Below are 22,400 nucleotides of genomic sequence, written 5' to 3' on the forward strand. Positions count from 1 at the left end.
TCTCTGTAAAACAGGACAGGTATGTCAGGAGTCTGTTGAAGTGCAGAGAGGGAGAATTCTCATGAAGCGCATTTGCCAAAACTGCAGCACTAAATGGTACCACAAGGCACCAGGGCATGGTGCACAGTTAGACACACTGAGTCCCTGAGTGAGCTCGATGATTCTGGCATCTACCACTTTTAGTAAAGTCTCAGAACACAGAATCTGGGTTCCCAGGGGCAAACCCCCCCTCCCCCGCAATCCTTCCTCCTTTTCCCCTCTGTGGCCCGTCCTCTTTCTGGTGTTCAGGCTAGCAGACAAATGAGCATCATCTACAAAAGACAGAGCCAAGCAGGATTTACAAAAGTCACCTGTATTCCAGCCAAAATATCTTTAAAAAAGAAATCCCTTCAAAAGGGGAGAGAAAGGACATAAGACTCCATACACTGAAAATATGTATTGAAATTACAAAGTCAGACTATTCCATATGATTCCAAAGTTACAAAACACAACAAGAAAAGGCATTCAAACATCTCTTTATACATCACAGTGTTAGTGGCACAACACGGACCGACACCGCACAAAAACACACACCCAATTTGTTTTGCTTTTGTTCTACCACCACTTGTCAAATATACATGATGTCTGCAGATGCGTGAGTCCTTCATGCATATTATTTTACAAGACTCAGATACACCCAGGCCGAAGTGAGGAAAGCACAGAAGTCAGGCATGTGGCACATGGCGACCCCTGGCCGAGGGTCATGGAATGGCGGAAGACGGGATTTCACATGTCAGATGGGGGCTGAGGACCAAAACAGCATGCGCTCCAACTGGAGGTGCACTGGTAATTATATCTTAATGCAAGTAAGAGGTTCCTTTGCTCCTTTTGGGGGGTTTTGGCAATAACCAGTCATCAATCTGTTTTGTTTAGCTTCCTAAGGGCTTAGGCTAATTATATGGAATAAACAAGCTTTGGTATTTTTTTTTAAAGAGGCCTTCATGAAGCTTTTTACATGCAAAATGTTCTCCCTTGATGATTTCATTGTGATTTACATATATACACAGGTGTCTTGACTTATAACGGGAATCTGGGAAATTTACAGAAAGCCCACCCCAGTCCTTTCCAATCTTGTGAATTTTAAACATTACCAAGGGAAAAAAATTCTCTTCCAATTGGCGAAATGATGTTGGTAACATCCAGGGATAAACACGTCGTGAAGTTCTGTGGTTTTGGTATCTGACAGCCTGATCCCGAGTCTCCAGGTCCTGTGTCCTACCAAGTCCTGGCTGGGGCCCCGCAGCGGTTTTTTGAAATATGGAACATGCTGTGAAAATCCGATGCTGCAGCTGTCAGCTGTGGGTTCTTTCGTCTGAGCTCCTGGGAGCTGAGGAGGAGGAGGTGCTGTGGACAGAAGCTGATAAGGCTCAAGATTTTGCTCTTGCTTGGGTGCTAAATCAGCCTCCACTCTAGGAACTCCCACAGGGACGCCTGGGAGGAGGCAAAGCCCAGCTAGATGGACTACAGGATGCACAGCAGAGATCAGACACAGCCAGAGAAACCCACCAATGTGGTCAGCTGCTAAGGTATCTCAGGTACCCTTCCAGGTCAGTCAGGTGTCCCCGCAGGGCAGCCTGCAGTGGCCCTGGGCCTGCCGCTGAGGGCCTTTCCCTCTACCCTACCACCTTCACTGTGGTGAATGAACAGCACAGGGCCTCGCTGGGTGGAGTGGACATGCTCTGTAGGAGATCAGCCTTCACAAACTTCATGCTTGGCTTGGATAAGCCATGCTGCGTGTCTATCTGAGTCTGCTAAATCTGCTGAGCTCACACCTCTCCATGTTGCCCTGGGAATTGACAAGACCCACTGCTGTTTGCAAGCAGCACGCTCCTGGACATTGGCAGCACTTACTGAAAGAGAGGGAGGCCCCCAGAGTAAATGGGGGTTTATAGCCTCAGTGTGCCTTGCTGGTGGCTCATGATCGACTCAAACCTAAATGTGCTAGAAGCAAAAGCTCAGAGCAGGTAGGAGCAAATCAGACAGTCCCTGGCTGACCCCGGAATCACCCTGACCCTACCTGGATCAAGCATGTGCTTGGAAGACACACCGGAAATAAAGGCACAGCATGGTTGGGGCTGCTGATGAACACAATTCGGTGAGAGACATTCCGCTCCTTTGTGGATGAGGAAGAGAGCCAAATCCTGGGCATCCAGCCTTCTCAAAGGCTCCGGCTCCCACCGCCCCCACAGGACGGTCTGCAGTGGGAGGGACTCGCACAGGTACAGTGGGCAGTTACTACCCTGGGTGGGAAGGCTGGAGCAGTGTGAAGACAGGCCCCGGGCACACCGGACAAAGGACCACAGGCTGACCACACACCCACAGCCAGGCAGCCATACTCCCAAATTACAGATGGAGCTCTCAAGCCCCGGCCTCTTGCCTCGGGCTAGAGTGGTCAGCCCATCCCAGAAAAACCAACTCAGTTCTTCACAGTGTCTCTAACCAGAGACTTGGGGCCTGAGGGTCACCTGTGAAGACGCACTCAGGCATGTTCTTATCCAATTTGTTTGTTTGTCCAGGTACTGGGGCTTGAACTCAGGGTCTTTCCCTCTACCTAGACCATTTCACTCAAGATGGAAAACTTGATTCACATCTTCACGTCTGGCTTTTTTGCTGGTTAACTGGAGATAGAGTCTCATGGACTTTTCTGTCCGGGCTTCAAACCTCGATCCTGAGATCTCAGCCTCCTGAGTATGTAGGACTGCAGGTGAGAGCCATCAGCACCCAGCTTCTTATCCAAGTCTTGGACTTTGAACTTTGAAGCTGTAACTACACAGAGAATGTTTGGGCCAAAGTTTTGACACAGGACGGATCTTCTAAATGGCTTTAGTCTCGTGAGAAAATGGGTTTCAGCCATGAAAAGAACAAATGGTTGTGTTTTTCCTCAACTATTCACTGTCAAGAAATGAAGATGACCTTTCGGGACAGGGAGGGGCACCAGGACCTGAGACTGATCACACACCGTGGACTCACACACGCAGACACAGAAAACCGTATTTTAAAAATGAGCTTGCAATGAAAAAAAAAATAACAGATTAGAAAGGATTTTGTTTTGTTTTACTTCTTTGTAGATTCCTTAATCTGCCTCCGGGAATCCCTCCATGGGTACTCCACAGCACGTGCCTTTGTTGCTGGTAAGCACGCTTGGCTTTGGGAGTCAATTCTCCTTAAAGGAAGCATGTTGTCCACTTGTCAGATTCTAAGGACAGAGAACAGTGCAGCTTCATATCCATCCGGGCTTTGTGTTGCTGTGGAAACAGTCCCACACAGCCCTGGGAAAAGCCACGTGGTCCCATCCCACGTAGAAAGAGCTAAGCAAAATGGCGGGTGATTTCCCAGCAGCCATGGTCGGCCGGTTAGCAACAAGGCTGGGCTCGAACTCCATGAGACACAAAATTTTTCCAAGGAAAAAATGTGAAAATCCAGAAAACTCCAGCTGGCCTCTTAAGAGCCCCTCAGCTGTTAGCAGAAACCCTGACTTACAAGTGTAAATGATGCACACTTCGAACTGTGCACTTGAAAACAAAAGCAAGAGGCCAAACTACAGTGATTCTGAGTGGAACTACTTCCAAAGAAGATATTTGGTTCGAAGATATGCGAAGGTATGCTGTTGATGAGCAGGGAGGCGCCCGCCCTGTGAGCTGGCTGAATCACCAAAGAACAAAAGGCAAACCTAAGTGGGAATGACGTTCCTCTAAACGTGTCAATGTTTTCAAAGTGATGTAGTGTATATGACCCATGTTTATAAGAATACGCAGCTTATAGCATTCAAAAGGTATTACAGCAAGTTTCAGGAAAAACACAGAGTGCATAAGGCTTTCTAAATCTCCTGAAAATGGGTCAAAGCCAGGAAAGTCATTTAACTCTAACTTCTTAAAATGCACATTTCCAGAAAGGCATAGGATGGCATATATGCACCTTGTTGATTTTTCACTACTCAGTTGGAAGAAAAAAAGCCTCCTAAAAAGGATTTTACTAAATGCCTTGAGTAATAAAAACAAAAAAAGTTGTCCTAAACAGAGTGCTTGTCTCAAGTGGGAATCACTGGCTTCTGTCTGAAGAGAGCTGGAATCCTTAAGACTTCGTCCTTCACCAACAGGACGCCATCTTGAAGCAGAGGAGGAAATGGACAAACCTTGTCTAATCAGAACTCTTAACCTATACCAGACAATTCCCAGTCTCCAGCCGTGGTAGGAAACTGCCTGGGAAACTGCCTACCAGGCCATCGGCCTGGTCTGCAGAGACTGGATCTGTGGGACACGCTACTGGGCCTCGCTGTGCCCACGCCCAGGTGACCGCGCCTGCAGCCTCAGCGAGCGTGCTGATGTCCCTGACATCGTGGCATCCAGCCTGACACTGTGAAGCTCCATGGGGCACATAAGGCAAGATACACGTTTAGTGAGAGGAGAGTGGTGGGCTGGGGAGCCGTGCTTCTCGAGGCAGGGGTCTCTCCCGGCACCCGGCCGTCGTCTAGGTGGGTAAGGGGTCGTCATCACCTTTGCCGCACTTGCATTTGCAGCAGAGTACGAAGGGAGTGGCCAGGAGCAGGAAGGGAGAGGCCACCAAGAGTAGAAGCCCAAATCCAGCAAAAATCCCCACGACCTGGAAGAAGAAAACCAAACAGGAAAGAGGTAAGAAGGGCTGGTGTGTAGGTTCCATGGCTGAAGTAGAAACCACACAGCCACCTACCTACCCATCTATCTATTCAGCCACCATGCATCTGCCCATTCCTCCATCCTCTTCTCTCCATCCATTGAAACACCCATCCAGCCATCTACCCACCTATCCAACCAACCATCTATCTATGCATTCATCCACCATCCCCTCCATCCATCCACACATCCAGATATCCATCCATCATCTATTTACCCAGCCATCTATTTCTCTATCAATCATCCACCCGCCTTCCCACCAGCCTGGAGGCACCCACCCATTTCCTTCCCTTCCCTTTTTTCCTCCTTCCTGGATCCCCTTCTCCTCCCTTACTTTCTCTCCTCTTCATCCATGCCTCTAATTAACCAAAGAGAGCCCCAAGATCTCACTCTTATCTAGACAATAACCTAAGCACCATATACACAAAGTACTTGTATACAAGGGCACTGGATGCTTTTGCCCTCAAAGACGGCCTTGTCTGGTAGAGAGACCAAGATTTCATCAGTGGATGACAATGTATCTTAGGAAATTGCCTTCAGGTTGTGAATAAGCGATGGATGCTTCCATTTGTTAAGAGAAGTTGAGCTCCCAGGGGATGGAGGCTGAAGTAATGACCCAGCCCTGGACTTTTCTAGGGTTTGAAGCATAATGATGAGTGTTACACAGTTTAATTTTTGTTTTAAAACATATTTATCCCTAGCTGTGTGCAAATGCTGGAAGGAATAAGCTTCTAATGTAGACATGCTGTTGTCTAAATCAGGCAGTACAGTTGTTCCAAGGACGCTCAGTTTGCTTTTGAGTAGCCTGTCCATCATCTGTGTTCCTCCCAGCTCATGGAGTTAGACCACCACCCAGTGGTGACAGAGATGAAGTACATGCATGCACTGGGCATGGGGCTCAGATGCTGTCATTCTCCTTACGTCTGTGGTACCCTTCAGCTGGACCCCAGGAGATGCCCTTTCCAGACCTGCACACAGGTATTGTGAATAACAGTCAGAAACTGTCTGTCTGTCCTTCCCAAGGGTCAGCCTCTGGCTGAAACGAGCTGCCCACTAGCTACGCTGGACCTGGGTGAAACATCTTTTCCTTATTGCTCAGAAGAGCCAGCATTGGATAAGGCTTTCCTCTGGCAGGTGCCAGCATCCTAGAAGAGAACATCATCAACCTGCCAGCTCTTCTACGTGTTGGCTTGATTCTGGGATGGTGCTTGGATAATGCCAACACACCCTCCACAGCTCAGCAGTGGTGGGGTCCAGGGTAAAGGTGCAGGAGGTGGATGATCAGCCACGAGCATGACAGACAGAGGCCCACACATGGGCACCGTGGAACCCTAGAGGTTGTGGGAGCTATAGCTGGTATGAGAAGTGTAACAGGAGAATACGAGTGGAGAAAGCCTGATACATCACACAGCGAACTTGTCCCAAGACCAGCAGAGAGCCTGCCCTTCACTTTGCCTGATCTCTGCCACATCCTGATAGCCATTATCTATCTTCTGGTATTTGCCCTTTGTTCTGTGAATGGAAACCGCCCCAAGCTAAACATGTATAGAGAAACATGTATTGGAGAAAGCTCAAGAGCTTTGGGGTTCTGTCTTGTTCCTCTTGACCCTAGTATGCTTATGGGTCTCCAGTACCCCCTTCCTCCTCTCCCACTATCCAGTGGATGGCTCCAGCAGGGAACTCAGCAGCTAGTGACACAGGAGCCAGCTCTCCGGCGATGTGCCACAGAGCCAGCCCAGCCCCACTGAGATCTCTTTCCTGTTTCTTTCCACAGGAAGCACAGGATATCAAGTACAAACTCTACCACGGGGAACTAAATAAATCATGCAAAACCTTGAGGGGACAAAGATGTCATTTTTTGTTTGTTTGTTGTTGTTTATGGCACTCGGTCTCCTTGTTCAGAAGGGTACTGAGCAAAATACGTTTGGTATAAAACATGATAACTCCATACATAGAGTAAAAGTGAGCTGCAGTAGTCTCTAGAGGCACAGAAGATGCAAATCTCTTGGGAAATTTTTAATCACTTTCACGTGGTGCAAAGGTGGGAAGAGTCACCGAGACAAACCCCACAAGAATGACAGATTATCCTGTGAGGGCGTCACCTCCAAAATTAGGGGAACAGCAAAGGGAGGTTCGGGTGTAGTTTTGAGACTCTCGGGCACTGCCAGCAGGGCACGGGCCTGCATGGTAGAGAAGGGTCCTCCTTGGTGCACAGGAAACTGGTGAATCCTAGGCATGGGCCTCTCTGCCAGGGGCTGTGCACTTGACCCGCTGTGGTCAGGATTGGGACTTGGGAAACAGAACCGAGTAGGGGGGCGAGAGAGTTGAGCATGGCATCCATAAGGGTTACAAGGTACATAACCCTCAAATACAATTCAAAAGCTTATGACCTGCCGTGGTCTAGCTGCAGGAAGTGGGGTGGGAGCAGACCTTAAAGACGATGGAGGAGATGTAGGCGGGAGAGAAGAGAAGCAGCTAGAATCAGATCCGGGGTGGAAAAGGAGGATGGCAGGCCACTCCAAGAGAGTTCTTCAGAGAGACCACCAGGCTGGCACTAGCTGCTCTGTAGAGACGGAGGTGCCTTTGGGCCTCCGGTGGAGCTGACTGCTGCAGAGAGGCCACAGTGTCGGTGGGACCCTGGGTGCTTCCCAAGTGCCCCTCGCAAGTCAGGCAGTGCACCTGCTGCAGGCACAGATGTGCAGCTCAGCAAGGCGCCGGGCTCCGGTGGCACACGCCTGTCATCCTAGCTACTTGGGAGGCTGAGATCTGAGGATGACAGTTTGGAGTCAGCTCACCCAGAAACGTCTGTGACATGCTTATCTCAAATTAAGCACCAAAAGCTGTGGCTCAAGTGGTAGAACACCAGCTTTGAGTTTGAACGAGCTAAGGGACCACATCCAGGCCCTAAGTGCAAGCCTCAGGCCTGCCTGAGGAGGAGGAAGAGAAAGAAGATCTTTATTCAAAGTCTAAGCATCACTTTGCACAAGGGCCTTTATCACCTCCCCAAGCTGCAGACATCACCGAGTCCGAAGTAACTGCATTCCTCACTCTCTCTTCCTTTTACCAACTTGCTGACCTCAGCCCCTGCTACAAGGTTCTTTGCTACAGGGAGCACCAGGATTAATAAACCATGGTCAGCAGACAGACAGATCACAGCCAAGGTCATAAAAGTCTGATGTCAGAGACACTCCGAGTGCGAATTGGGCAGAGATTGCCTCGAACCCTGGTCTAGGTGTAAGTTCAGCCCAGTGAGGGGCTCTTTCCAGATTTCTTTCTGTATAGCAGACCCTCAACCAGCTGGCAAATCTAGAAACACACATACACATGCATGCACACGTATGCACACACACTTCCTCTCTCCCCGGGAGAGTGAAGTCATGGGTGAGCCACCTCTTACCTGCGTCCGATGCCAGATCACGGATGCGCGGGAGTGGCCCAGCTTGTTCCGGCAGGGCCCCTTATCATAATGGATCAGGAGGAAGTCGTCCTGCGAAGCACAGACAAGGCAGGGGTGAGTGGGGGTCAGCGTGGATCACCGCACTGAGCATTCTCTATGTGTGGGATAGGTGGTCGCAGCCGGGGAGGCCCACACGCCACTCCCGGCCACCAGAGGGAGCTGGCCAGCTCTCACTGTGCGGCCCAAAGAAGGGGCTGGGAAATGGAAGCATTTCCAGGGTGTAGAAAAGAGGATGTTGCTGGAAACACCAAGAAATGATGGTTTCTTTACATAGAAATACTGATCTCTCTGAGGTCCCCTTGTAAAAGATGCATCAAATTATCACACACCATAAATAAGAAAGATAATGTGTCAATAAATTGTTCAAAACATTGAACTAGCTGAGAGAGAGAGAGAGAGAGAGAGAGAGAGAGAGAGGGAGAGAGAGAGAGAGAGAGAGAGAGAGAGAGAGAGAGAGAGAATGTTGAATACACAAGGCTCAGGCAGGCACGGGGGCCTGCCTGTTGGATCCCACGTGATGGGTTTCTGCACCTCCTTCCAGCACCCCACCTGGGAAGTGCTGCCCCTCAGCACACGTGCCCAGTGCTGTTCCAAGCACCTCCTCCCACGATTTCTGTTCAGAGCGCGCACGATCCCCTCCTGTCTCATAGAGCGTCTAGTTCGTGCCTTCCTCCACACGCGGGCATGCAGCTCACCCGCACTCAGCTCACCTGCTTCCCATCACCGGACCCTCAGCTGCCCGGCTCCACGTGGCAGATCCGACCTGCCCTGTCACTGCCCGAGGCAGAATCCCCACGGGCATTCCAGAATGCAGAGAACACTCAGCGGCACCTGCACCTGGGCCCGGCCCAACCTACCCAGACCAAGCACCCGTCAGGACAGACATGTTTACTCATTTCACTGACTGCAAATAAGCAGGAGCCCCAGGTGATCAGAGAACTCCAAGGCGCTTTGCTGACATCAGGCAGAGACAGGGAACAGGTGGTGTCTTCTGGTCTTCAGATCAAAAAGGCAAGAGTCCTGTAGTAGCCTAGACCAGGCCTGGCCTTCTCCTAAAGGCTGGGTGCCCCTGGTTACTGGTGCCTGGTGAATGAGCCCGCCTGGTGAATGAGCCCTCACTCAGCCCACACTGCCAGGGGCACAGCAGCTCCACCCAGGGCCCGCTGCTTGTTCTCAGCTACCGCGGGCCTCACATCCATGATAAAGTAATTTTTCTGGGAAAAACAAAATTGTTGAGGCAGCAGATAAGACAATCTGTGGCTGGTATAACCACGTATAAGATCCACCCTGCCTGAGAAACACCCCAAGACTCCTAATCCCACACCCCACGACCATCAGATCAAAAAGCAGGAATAATGCCCTGCAGCCAGACAAATGGGTGTCACAGCCCGATGACAAGGCAGATGCTTGCCAAGCAAAATGAAATTCCCCTCATGGAACATGTGCAGTATGCGTTTAGCTTATCTTTAAGGGAATACTTGGGGAGACCCCTAATTAAGGCCTCGTGTGCTGCTTATCATTAATATCACCATAACAATGCATTCTGGGAATGTGCAGTTGAAAAACTGTCATATAACCACCACTTGCCATTCAAAATTTTCCGTCGTGAATCACACCCCCCTTGCTTCCTCTCCCCTCCCCCCCACCCAAGAGAGAAACCCTGCAACCCTGCCCTAGTCTCCCCACATCATAGTCCCCACATCAGTCCTCAGAGCCTCAGAGCTCCCCAGCTCCGGGCGGCTACCATGCTGTGGAGCATATTACCACGTTACTTTTACGTCCACAAACCTGTTATTTCTCTTATTACTGGCACACCTAACAAATACCACCACCCTCCAGTAACAGTATACTAAAATGATTTATGTTGCCAGGCACCAGTGGCTCATGCCTGTCATCCTAGCTACTCAAGAGGCTAAGATCTAAGGATCATGGTTCAAAGCCAGCCCAGGCAGGAAAGTCTGTGAGACCCTTATCTTCAATGAACCACTAGAAAACCAGAAGTGGCGCTGTGACCTCAAGTGGTAGAGCGCTCGCCTTGAGCTGAAGAGCTCAGGGACAGTGCCCAGGTCCAGAGTTAAGCCCCATGACCGACAAAAAGAAAAAGAAAAAAGAAAATGATTTATGTAACATGGTATATAACTCTTAGGTAATAACTATATAATTCATACAAATAAAATACTCAATGCTTTTAAGAAGGGTAGATATTTGTGACTCACAAGACTCACAAAATGCTTTTGTTTCCATGCATATTATTTTTGTTCTTCTATCATACATTAATTATGTTTTATTGTGATATTTCCTTCCCTGCATACAACACACTTTGATTAAATTCATCTTCTCTATTACTAATGCTTAGCCTCTTCCCTCCATGGTTCTGGGGCTTGGATTCAGGGCTCTGCCTTCGCTAGGCATACACAGCTATAAACTTTGTGCTGAGCCACTGCTTCTGCTTTCTCAAAGGTCCTGGAAGGCCGGGTTTGCATTTTCATTTGAGTCTCTGTACTTTATTGGGTTAGGGTCCACTTGTGCTTTTCTGTCTATGGTGTTCATTTTATTTGGTGTCTGGTGCATACGTGTTTACAATATATCTCTTCATGTTGAATCATTCCTTCATCAATATCAAGTAAAATTCTTTGCCTCTTCTAGTTTTGGCTTCCATTGTACTTTCTCAGAAATGAAGACAGCCACTCCTGCTTATATCTAGTCTGTACATACTTGGAACATCTCTACCCATACTTTGGCTTTAATTCCGTCTTTACTTGTATAGCGTATTTCTTACAGGCAACAAATGATTGCTTTTTAACCAAATCTGCCACTTTGTATATTTTGTTTACAGAACTAAGACATTCAAAGTTATGCCTGAAAGGTATGTAATAATTTCTGTTTGATCATTCCCTACTTTCCATTTGCTCATCTACTCATCTACAGGTGATTCTTTCTTGTATTTCCATCGTTGTTTACATTACTCCTCTGCAAGTTTGATTTCTTTAAGCCAGCCAAGTGACCATGACTTCGTTTAGCTGCAATTTATACAAAAAGGTTCCATTGCTTCTTTGTTTATAAGGACCATACTGCTCAGTATAGTTATCTGGGTTGACAGTATTTTCTTTCAAGGCTTGTAAAGATCATTCCATGTGTACCTTGCTTGTGATACGTGTGTTGAGGAATCTGCTATTATTCTGAGAGGTGACTTGGTACTTGTGTTCTGCAGCTCTAATTAAGCTCTGCTTGTTTTGCATGCCTGGCATTGTATAAAATGCCTTCAAGAAGTTCTTTTCTTGCCTTTTCACTTTAGAGTCCCAGGAGCCACTGCGGCAGGATGACCATCTGTTTCTCAAGAGTTTAGCTATTTGCTGCTGTTCATTCACTGTGCATTTTCATGCCTTTGCTGGTACTTCTTCTATGCCCATCATCCATGGGTTTAGTCTTTCACCCATGTCCTACACATTCACTCACGGTTCTTTTTAACTCTTGGAGTCACCTGCATATTTTAGTACATCTGTGCCTTTTCTTCAAGCCCTGGGGAGATTTTCATCTGAGTTTTTATTTGATTTATTGAGGTTTTTAGTTTCAAATTTTTAATTGACTCTTCAGAATTTCTGCGTATTTAATTCTTTTATGTCTCACATTGTCTTCATTTCATCCAATCCTCTTCAGATTCATGTCCTCTTTAACCAATCATTCTTAAAATTACAAAAGCTGGAAGTGGCGCTGTAGCTCAAATGGTAGAGCGCTCGCCTTGAGCTGAAGAGCTGAGGGACAGCGCCCAGGCCCGGAGTTCAAGCCCCACGGCTGACAAAAAAAAAAAAAAAAATTACAAAAGCTATCTAAAGTTACGAAGTTATTACTGTGTCCTCTGGTGTACAGTCGTCGGGGGAATAGTTGTTGAGTTTTACAGGAGTCATGCCGTCTTGTTTTTTCACATCTATTTCTTTGGTTTGATGCCAAATCATTGGCTGGGGAGTTGTCTCAGCATTCAGGCAGGACAATGTGTGGTGGGCTGAACTGCTATTGCTCACCACTGGCTGGGGGTATGGCTCAGTAGCCAAGCGTTCATTCATGCTCAGGCACTGGTCCCAGTTCCAGGAATTGCTCAGATAATGAATGCGAAGCAAACTGCAATCGTTTATGGAAGTGTCTGCCATCTATCTCCTTGGGAGCGCTTTCACTACAGAAGCTTTAGGTAGCTGCAGATACTTTCACAGCCTATGGGCCAGACAGTTTTCTATTTGCTCCAAAAGGGCCCCCTTCCACTCATTACTAGCTTGTTTTTCTAAATCAACAAATACCCAGGCTTAAGAGTGTTCCCCAAATATGCCACAAAGTGTTGTGCTGGGGGGGGCGGGGGGGTACAGAGTACTGCATTCTGCACTGGCAGATGAAGAATTAAGGCCTCTCAGCTTCTGACCTTCATGCTTTCAGACCCTGCTACCAATCTCCTTTCTGTTGGCAGGAGGCAGAAACTAGAGAAATCAGGAGGTTTTTAAGAGCCGGGTCTTGGGTTCTTGGATCCACCTGCTAGAAATCCTCACTGGAATGTAGGTTCTACAAGCAGGGTTCCATGGCCTTAGATCCCACCCAGAATGTCTCAAGTAGACACTCCTTTGCTTCCTAACAATCTACTAGCCTGTTCAGAGAAGGACAGGCAAACTTTCCAAGTTCTTCCATTCTTCCTGAGATGAAGGAAGATGTGGAAACTATGAGGTTCAGAGGGTCTAGGCTTATGTCCTTGGAGGGGGGGGACCTTCCTTAGCTAGACACAGTTTCCAATGGCTAGTCTCCATGTTTTGGAACTACTGGATGTTTCTGTGAGGATAGACACAATGGAGCATGCTCTAGACAGCAGCCATCACAGAAATGCATAAAGATTAAAAAGGAGGACTCAGAGGAGTGCCAGCACACTAAGGTTTAAACTTGGCTGTTAAACTCTGGCTCAAAGCAACCCTAGTCTAAGCACTGAGCTTGGATTTTAGAGTCTGCAAGGCTGGATAGTGGGCCCCTTCCTGTCATGGGTTTCAAAGAGACAGTGACTTCCTCTCTAGAAAAGGAAATGATCATTCCAAATCACAGAAGTGCTGCATGAGATGATGACCTCAATAAATACTAACTACTTTCTGCTGGGTGGAAGGAACTACCCTGCTGCTACAAGTAGCTCGTGCTGTGCTGGAGCCATGTGGACAGCTGAGAAGCAGCAAGGCTTCCTGGGGAGGCAGGCATGGCCAGACGCTGTCTGGAGCCATCGATGGTCCTGCAGCCCTGTGTGTGCACCAAGAAAAACCCAGGTAACTATGTCCTGAGAGAAGAGGAAGCCACGTAGTAAGCCCTTTGGGCTCAGCTGCCCAGGGCTCACGGCTGCATCTCACTGTGCAATTAGGATCTCTCCTAGAATGCTGCTTAGGTCCTTGGCTCACAGCTCACACAGTGGACTCCTGCTGTGGGGATCCGCCCCCCACAGCAACAGGGTCACTTTTCAGCAGCCCTTCATCTTCACAGGACAACAGGAAGCTCCTGGCAGTGAGGAGGCTGTGCTGCTGTGGTGTGGGTCAGACAGAGCAGTAAGGGAAGCAGGAACTGGGCTGTGGGGCCAGGACAGGCAGTGAGGGCCACTGCAGGAGACACAGATGCCCACTGCTGTGTGGAAAGGAAAGGTGTGGGCTTCCTTCTTCTTCTCCCCTGTCCACTGGCTCAGGCAGCAAAGGAGCAAGCGGCAGAAACCACAGCTACTTCAGAAAGCAACCTTTATCTCCATCTATTCCTGCTTCTGCTCCTGAGTCCCAGGGGCTAATCTCCTTCCTAAGTGCAGGCCAGGCATAAGCCATTAACTCATAACTCAGTGATCAGTTTTCAAAATGCCCAGAAAATAGAGAAATATATAAAAGATTTTGAAGGGTGGAAATGATGCTGTCCTGCTTTAGTTGATCTTCTAAACATGACCTCAGTTGCAGCACAAAACCAAAGAACAGAAGTTCCAACTTCAGTTAACGAAAACAAATCATGTAGCTGAATCATTAGGCTTGACCCCAAAGTGCAAATGAAGCCTCTGAAATAGAAGAATGGTGATAGTTTTCCAGATTTATTCAGCCCCATCAGACTGAACAGTAAATCACACCATCCAAAGCTGGTAAAAAACAACAGGCTCTGCAAAGGGACAATGCCAGGAGACGCTACCCTCCGCATCTGTTACCTCATTTAATATGCTCTCTCAAGTAGACACTCCTTTGCTTCTTAACAATCTACTGGCCTGTTCAGAGAAGCCAGGCAAACTTTCCAAGTTCGTCCGGGCTTCAGGGTTTTAAGGCCACTTTTCTGTCACCTTGGCAGGCTGAACTGGCTGCTAAGATCCATCAGATGCTGAGGTCAACCACTGGCCTCACACAGACCCTCACCCACATGGCATTAGATGGCCAAGGTAAGAACAAACAGGCAAACGCTTCCGTCACACAGGTGAACTCCCAACAATGAGGCTAAGGAGCTTGAACTCACCTCCTTTAGATTAAATCCCAGGGCTTTATACTAATATTGAAGAATCGGATGCATTCACCTTTGCTGCCCAGAACAGAACAAAGATATCTTTTCGTTTTTGTTGTGACCCAGAACTTGATTTACTGGGACTTTTGCCAACTGCAATGCTCAGTACATAGTTAGAGCTATATTATATTCTATTTTATATTATTATTATATTTACTTATAGTCTTGAAAAGTATGTACAAATGAACTCTTCTTAAACCTGAAGCTAAGCTGTCACCATTTTGGCAAGATTCCCCCTTCCAATGTGAGCAAGGGAGGAGAACGGGAAGCTAATAGAAGCACCTAGGACAGCAGGCCTGAAACTCCAGGGCAGGGGGGACTTGGAGGGGGCTGGCTCCTGGGAAGAAGGGTCGGAACAAAGTCATGTTTTACACTGTAAGTTCTTCTGTCCAAAGCCTGCACTCGGTGCCTGCCACACAGGCAGGGAGGGGCTGCACACTCAGCATGGAAGAACTTCGGGAGAAACCCACGTTGGGCTAGAACCCTCCATTCTGCACACAGAAAATGGCGTACAAGCCTTTCCCTGTCCCGTGGAGAACAGGAGTGTGGGTGTGACATGCAAAGCGCCTGGTGCAGCCTGGCTCACTCCGCCCCTGCCTCTCCTGAACCCCACTGTCCCACTAACAGTCCCTGCTCAAACCCACCGGTTGAAGCCCTGAGCCCCTTCCGCTGTGGGGGTGTCAGGTTAGGTAGATAGTGAGGGTAGGATCTCATGATGCAATGACTGCTCTCCTCCTAGGAGAAGGACAGAGCCTGCTGCCTCCCCCGTGTAAGAACTCAGTGACAAGAAGCCTGGAAGGAGCCTGAAGTGGAGGTGCCCACTCTCAGACCTCCTGGCCCGAGCCCTGAGACAGACCAGGACATGGCCCTGGCTGTGGTGTCCCAACCCAGCAGGGAACCTGACACCCCTCCCCCCAACAAACCCAACTCCTCAGCCCGGCTGACCCCAAGCCCGCACCCAGCTTCCACCGCCCGCAATGCTGACAGAGCTCCTGCCTCTGACACCATCACACCCAGCAAATTCACCTCTGCACACGCACAGAATAAGATCCCTGCTGCCGGACATCGGTGGCTCATGCCTGTCATCCTAGCTACTCAGGAGGCTGAGATCTGTGGATTGCCGTTTGAAGTCAGCCCCGGGCAGGAAAGTCCATGAGACTCTTATCTCCAATAAACCACCAGAAAACCGGAAGTGGCACTATGGCTCAAGTGGAAGAGCACTTGCCTTGAGCTGAAGAGCTGAGGGACAGCGCCCAGGCCCAGAGTTCAAGCCCCAGGACTGGCACAGAGGTGGGGGGGGGGGGAAGAGAAAAGAAAAGAAAAGAGAAAGACCCTACTGCCATGTTCTTCCATCGCAGACATAACTGCCTTCCTCCCTGGAGGAAATGGCCGCTCTGGTGACGCTCAGGCCCCGCCCCCCCCCCCCCCCCCCCGCCCCCGGTACTCACATCCAGCGACTCCAGGCAGTACCAGCAGAAGGCGTGCTTGCAGTTCTTGCACATCATCTGTGCGCAGCCCTCATCCCGCTCGATGTACACCTTGCACTTGGGGCACCGCTTGATGGGCGCATCGGGCTCTTCCATCTTGAAAGCAGAGCTGTGTGTGACAGTCAGTGAGGGCCGGTGTGCAGGGACTGCCAGCACCCCGCAGCACCAGAGGGCAGCAGGTCGGACCACCCAGTGAGCCCTGCTCCACTACAGGGCCCGTGTGTGTACACGCGCGTGTGCGCGCGCTCATGTGCATGCCAGTAGTGGGACTTGAACTCACAGCCTCACCCTCCCACTGAGCTTTTTACCTCAAGGCTAGCACTCTACCACTTGAGCTATACCTCCACATGTGGCTTTCTAATGATTAATTGGAGATAAGAGTAGCCTGGGCTGGCTTTGAGTCCCCATCCACAGATCTCTGTCTCCTGACTGGCTTGAATTACAGGCATTGGCCACTGGTGCCCAGTTCTGGCTCTTGTTACTAAAGGAAATAAAATGAAACCAAAACTCTGAAACTCCAAAAACCAAGGAAAGCAATGAATCTGTGTGGTGGACTAAAGATAAGGAGCATTAGCACATATCTAAATCCAGGGATGTATAGAAAAAATAAAATAATACAGCAAGAGGCGTATAAGAGAGGCATCTCAGTCATGGTGTCCTGGCCAAATACTATATCCTTATTCATACCTGCTGGTACTTTTCAAAGGTTGGTAGTAAGTTTTAGGTACTTTGCTGGGGTCAGAATAAAGTAAGTTATGAACACATACCCCAACACACATATTAATCCACCTGTTTTAACTGACAGTGCCGTTCTCTGGGGAATGCTGTCTGGGTTTGTGTGGCCATGAGCATGAAGAGAGTTAAGCCTCAGGTGGAAGAGATGCTGAGCAACCCTGGCTTCTTTTGGGCCTAACAACTATCTGGCAGCAGGAAAAGGCCGGGTAGACTCCTCCATTTCCCGTCTATGACCTTTGCCCCGAGCCACTCTTTCCTGCGGTCACTGTGCAGCCATCTTGGAAGCAGACAGAAGAAAGGAGCAGACAGAATATCTGACCAGCTGCCAGGTGCAATGGCTCTTCCTGTGACACGGACGCTCCTGACCAGTCTGTCAGATGACCACAAGACTGGCTCGACCCCCTCAGAAGCCACCTCTGACCGCGCTGGAGATCTGGCACTATTTAACTCTGAACACTTTGCTCATCCAAACTCATTTATCCCTCACACTTGGAGCATTGAGCCAAGGGCCCTCACACCTGTAGCACTGAGCCGAGGGCCTTCATACCTGGAGCACTGAGCTGAGAGCCCTCACACCTGGAGCACTGACCCTAGAACCCTCACACCTGGAGCACTGAGCTGAGAGCCCTCACATCTGGAGCACTGAGCCGAGAGCCCTCACACCTGGAGCACTGATCCTAAAACCCTCAACCTGGAGCACTGAGCTGAGAGCCCTCACACCTGGAGCACTGACCTGAGGGCCCTCACACCTGGAGCACTGAGCCGAGGGCCCTCACACCTGGAGCACTGACCCTAGAACCCTCACACCTGGAGCACTGGCCTGAGGGCCCTCACACCTGGAGCGCTGACCTGCGACCTCCACCCCTGCTGCGTCCCTCCCTCTATCCAGCTTGTTCCCCCCACCCAGGAAGAACAGACTCCCTGGCTGACAGTTTTGCTCATCGGGGCAGCTGGTTCGATGAAAGCATTCCTCCTGCTCGGAGCCCAAGTCCCACACAGCAAGGCACACACTCGCCGTGGCTCTGCCTGGCTCTGAGCTTTCGGCTGGTGCTCCTCTGTGTGGTCACACCTCCAGCCTTTTGCTGCTTTAATTTCCACCCCCTGGGATGGAGTTGGCCTGAGACCCTCCTACCTGTGACTTACCCATAGCTTGCCTTACAGGCATGTGTGCCAGCCCCACACTCAATGCTCCTGATCTTTGATTCCTGAGTAGCTGGGATTAGAGGCATGAGCCACGTGCCCAGCCCTAAATTCTTTTCAATTTAAAAGCAAACTGCAGGCCAATGTGGCCTCACAGACTGTCCCTGAGAATGGACAGGGGCTGCCGCTACAGTCAGCGTTTAAAGTGCACCTCCCAGTTCCCAGGCTTCACACAGTCTCCAGCAAAGAGTCCTCACAAATTAACCATCAAATAAGAAACAGTAAGTCTGAATGAGACACAAGAAGAGGAGCAGATGCAGAGGCTGGTGCATGGACAACAGCATCCTCTGCGGGCACCTTCCGGAAGGAAGCACCCCTCCTTCCCTGAGGCCCGCCCCGCCCCCACCTGAGGCAGCCGCGCTCATGGAGGGTACCTGGTCTCCCCAGGAAGGAAGGTGATCGGCATGGACTCCGAGCAGCCTTGGCCAGGGTGCCAGCTGGCTTTGCAGAGGGAGCAGAACTCGGTGCTGCAGGCTTTGCACTGCACCCGCTGTGGGGTCTGGAGCCCCGGGTCCTGCAGCTGGCACACCGCCTGGCAGGAGGACACTGGACACCATGTCCGGCAGGGGTCGAAGAGCACCTCTGGCAGAAGGAGAGAGAGCACAGGCACATCAGACGCAGCAGGACACGGGGCCGGCCCCAGCAAGACACTGCCTAACCCGCCCAGCGGTGAGGAGGCCAGAAGTGCCCTCACACAAAATCAGCCCGCTTTCTTCCTTGGTGTTCCCTGCCCCCCCCCCAGCTTCCTCCCTGGCACCCTCAGGAAGCTGCCCTCACACGGGCTGATCGTGCCCGTGGCTTTCTAGATGCCCTCTTGCTTTGCAGGCCGGGCTCACAGCCCTCAACCGGAGGTTGAGCTGTGCCTGCCTGCCAGGCTGGGCTGTCTGCAGGCAGCACCATGACTCCATATCTGTCTCTTCCCCCAACCCCCCAGGACTCAGCCTCCTGAAGTGAGGCCTGCATCCTCTCTTGGGTCCTCACAAAGAGGCCCCATGCTCAGACAACACCAGCCCTCAGACGCAATCATTAGAAGATGCACGGGAAGGAAAGGCGATAGCTGGATTATTCTTCCAACCAGATGCTTCATCTGCCTGTCTCCTCTCCCAGCGTAATGAGTAAACACAGCAGCAGGGTTTACCTCTAGACTTACACCCCAGTCACTAGGAAGCCTGATTTAATGGAATTAGTCAGGAGGTTTATTTTGAAAAACAGGATACAGTGCCACTCCTATTCCTTCACAATGCTGTCCAAAGCCATGTTTAAATAGAAGGTCCTGAACTGCCCTTCCTAGGCAGCCTGGCTAGAGTTTCATTGCCTGCTGCCCACCCATCCTTCTGTGCAGCCGACACTGAATTTTCATGAGGCCCGGGCACGGAACACAGGGGACCCAGCACACTGCCAAGCAGCCATCGGAGGCCAGAGGACTCGGCGCTCCTTTCAAAGGCCTGCAGCTAGGCCCAGGATTCCATGGCTGATATCTGGGCAGGATGTAACCTCAGAAAAACCTAAATCCAACTGAGGAAGCTTGGATGGTCACAAAGGTGACTTGCAAACTCCAGAGCTGCAGAGCTCTGCATCTGGCGGCCAAAGGATTTCGGCAAACCTGAGTGATGGACCAGGGACAGGCAGAGGCCATGAGAGCCCCATGGTCACCTGACACACCAGCACAGGACAGGCAGCAGCTCAGCCTCCAAGCTGTGGTATCACATACACGTATGCATGCACAATTACGTGCACATATGCATGTGTCCTGTGGGTTTCACGTTCCCCTAACACTGGGGAAACCAGAGTCCATGCAATGGCCTCACGCAGGGTGCAAACCGGGTAGAAGGCCGGGCGGGGATGAGTGAGCTTCGTGCACTCGGCCGGCTCTGAGTCTGGGTGGCATCTGCTGGATTAAAACCTGTAAGTGAAGGTTCCAGAGGACCTTAATTACAGAAGCATGGGGTGGGGCGGGGTGGGGCTCAGCCCCACTTGCTAAGCTCTGATCCCGTGTGAGCAACCCTGCTTCTTATCTGAATGTCATTGACGGGGAGCACAGGGGACTAGGCAGCGCCGGGCAATACAGGCCTCAGGAGCCTGGGAGCTGCCTTCCTGTCTGACCGGCTTCATGGACCAGGCCAGACCCACAGTATCTGACAGCCAACTGTCAGCTGTGGGCAGCTCCCACAGCCTCCAACCGCAGGACCCTTGTCCTGCCTGAGTGCCTGTCCTGCGCATGCCCTTCTATGATGGCTCCTGGTTGTTGTTGGTGGGGACATGGGGCGCGGGGCAGAGAGCTGAGGGGACACAGTCCAGGAGAGGTAGGAGGTGCATACCCCCGCGGGGCTGGGGTGCCAGGCTGCCTGCCACCTGGGAGAACTCAGGCCAGTGAGGGAGGAAAAGTTCTAGCCACTGGCCTAGCCCGGGAGCCCCAAGCCGCTGGCTCTGCCTGGCAGAACCTGTGTCCCCTGCTTTCGCCCAGGACTTTCCCTCCCCCCGCACCTGCCTACCTTCCCCCTGCCTTCTCCCCCTGCCCGCTGCAGGGCAGAGGCCCAGACTACCCACACAGCTCCTCACGCACACTTCATGGGGTGTCAGGCTCTGACCCATGACACAGGGAAGACGCCCAGGTCCCGCTTCCTGTCCAATGAGACCCTGTGAGCATTGCCTGCACACAGGAGGCGGCCTGCCTCAGACTCCCGGGGACTGCTGTGATCTGCCCAGCCTCCCTGCATCCCGGAAATCTGAGGTCTGGAGGGACCAGACACCCAGAGCTGGCCTTCTCCACATCCCTTCCTGCGTTCACACAATGGGAAGAGGCCATCTCATCTCCCCTTCATGGAAGACTCCAGGGTGTGGAGGGTAAGGGAGGCGTGGGGAGGGTTTCCATGGCAATGACTCCACTCCTGCAACCCTGACTGGTCCCATGGGGTTGTCACACATGGAGAGAATCCACAGGGCAAGATGGCCTGTCCAGGACAATCATCTGCCATCATGCCAACTGCCGTCAGCCTTGCTGGGCTGCGGGGTAGGTCCCAGACAGCATGGCTGTCAGCTCCAGGTTTAGATTTCTGCCAGCGCCCACGGTCCAGCAGCGGCTGCGGTGCGTACGCAATGGCCAGAGCCCAGGCATGCAGCAGGCCTCAGCCACGTGCTTTTTCCACAGTGTCTGTGGAAAACAGGGTCATGGCAAACCCGCCCTCGGCGTGCTCTGTGTCTTCCAGAGCATATTTCTCTACTGTATTTTGTTTACAGATAGGGGAAATGTTTGCAAACAAGGCAAACAATGTGTTTTCTGAAATGGCGGGAGAAATGACTCCTAATTCCAGCCTCCCATAGATGTGTTCGTGGCACTGTAATTTGTGTTCGGAGCACTATAATTCGTGTCATGGCACGATAATCCATGTCATGCCTCAGTAATTCGTGTGTGGGAGACTGGAATTGTGGTTAATTTCTCAACTAACCTTAATGAAGCAAGCCCCCAAGAGATCTTTAATTATCAAAATGTCTGAAGCTTCAAAGAAACGGCTGACTTTTTTAAAATAGATTTTACTTTTAAAGCACCCCCCCCCCCGCGCCCCTAGTCACAAACACTGGCTGCCACTGTGCTGCCTGCCTGGAGAGCGGGGAGAGAGGGCTCACACATGTGTGGGGGAGGGATCTCAGGAGCCGTTGGTTCTTATCAGAACTGTTACTAGTCAGTAGTGGGCACACCACATACTGCTTCCCTTCTCTGAGCCTTCCTTTCTTATCCTTTTCCCTTCCTTCCCTTCCTCTTCCCCTTCCCTCTATCTCTTTCTTCCTACCTTTCTTTTTCTGTTGAGCCAGTACTGGGGCTTGAACTCAGGGCCTGGGCACTGTCCCTCAGCTTTTTTGCTCAAAAGCTAGGAGTGCTCCACCACGTGAGCCACAGCTCCATTTGTGGCTTTTGGTTGTTAGTTAACTGGAGATACAGTCAGTCTTAGGGACTTTTCTTCCCTGGCTGGCTTTGAACTGCGATCCTCAGATCTCAGCCTCCCGAGTAGCTAAGGTTATAGGTGTGAGCCATGGGTATCCACCTAATTATGCTTTCTTAAAAAAAAAAGTCCTAAAGCTGAGACTCAACTTCAGCCTACCTTGGACCAGCGCCTCTACCGTAGATAGGTTAGAGAACTCCAGCAGCTCCATCCCTATGCGGCTAGAGGAGCTTCCAGACAGACATATGGACATGGAGAGAAAACACCCTGTTTTGCAGAAAACATCTGTTTGCATGACCCTCCTTGCAGGTGGTCATGCAAACAGATGCAGCAGGGTGGGCACAGCTGGGCCTCACCAGGCCTGGCC

At 50.7% G+C, this 22,400-nt stretch overlaps 1 protein-coding gene across 1 annotated transcript; it reads right to left on the reverse strand.

Annotated features, from left to right (window-relative positions):
- Positions 1-333: 333 nt before the first annotated feature.
- LOC122102959 (E3 ubiquitin-protein ligase RNF144A-like) lies at positions 334-22,244 on the reverse strand. The gene is made up of 5 exons (XM_042673548.1): positions 22,193-22,244; positions 18,470-18,677; positions 16,122-16,269; positions 8,086-8,175; positions 334-4,638 (listed from the first exon to the last, which is right to left on the reverse strand). The coding sequence occupies exons 1-5, from the start codon at positions 22,242-22,244 to the stop codon at positions 4,507-4,509; spliced, it is 630 nt and encodes a 209-aa protein (XP_042529482.1). The 3' UTR covers positions 334-4,506.
- Between the last annotated feature and the right edge of the window lie 156 nt (positions 22,245-22,400).

This window comes from Dipodomys spectabilis, unplaced genomic scaffold (assembly GCF_019054845.1).
Source record: "Dipodomys spectabilis isolate Male_0828 unplaced genomic scaffold, ASM1905484v1 ptg001105l, whole genome shotgun sequence".
Lineage (NCBI taxonomy): Eukaryota > Metazoa > Chordata > Mammalia > Rodentia > Heteromyidae > Dipodomys > Dipodomys spectabilis.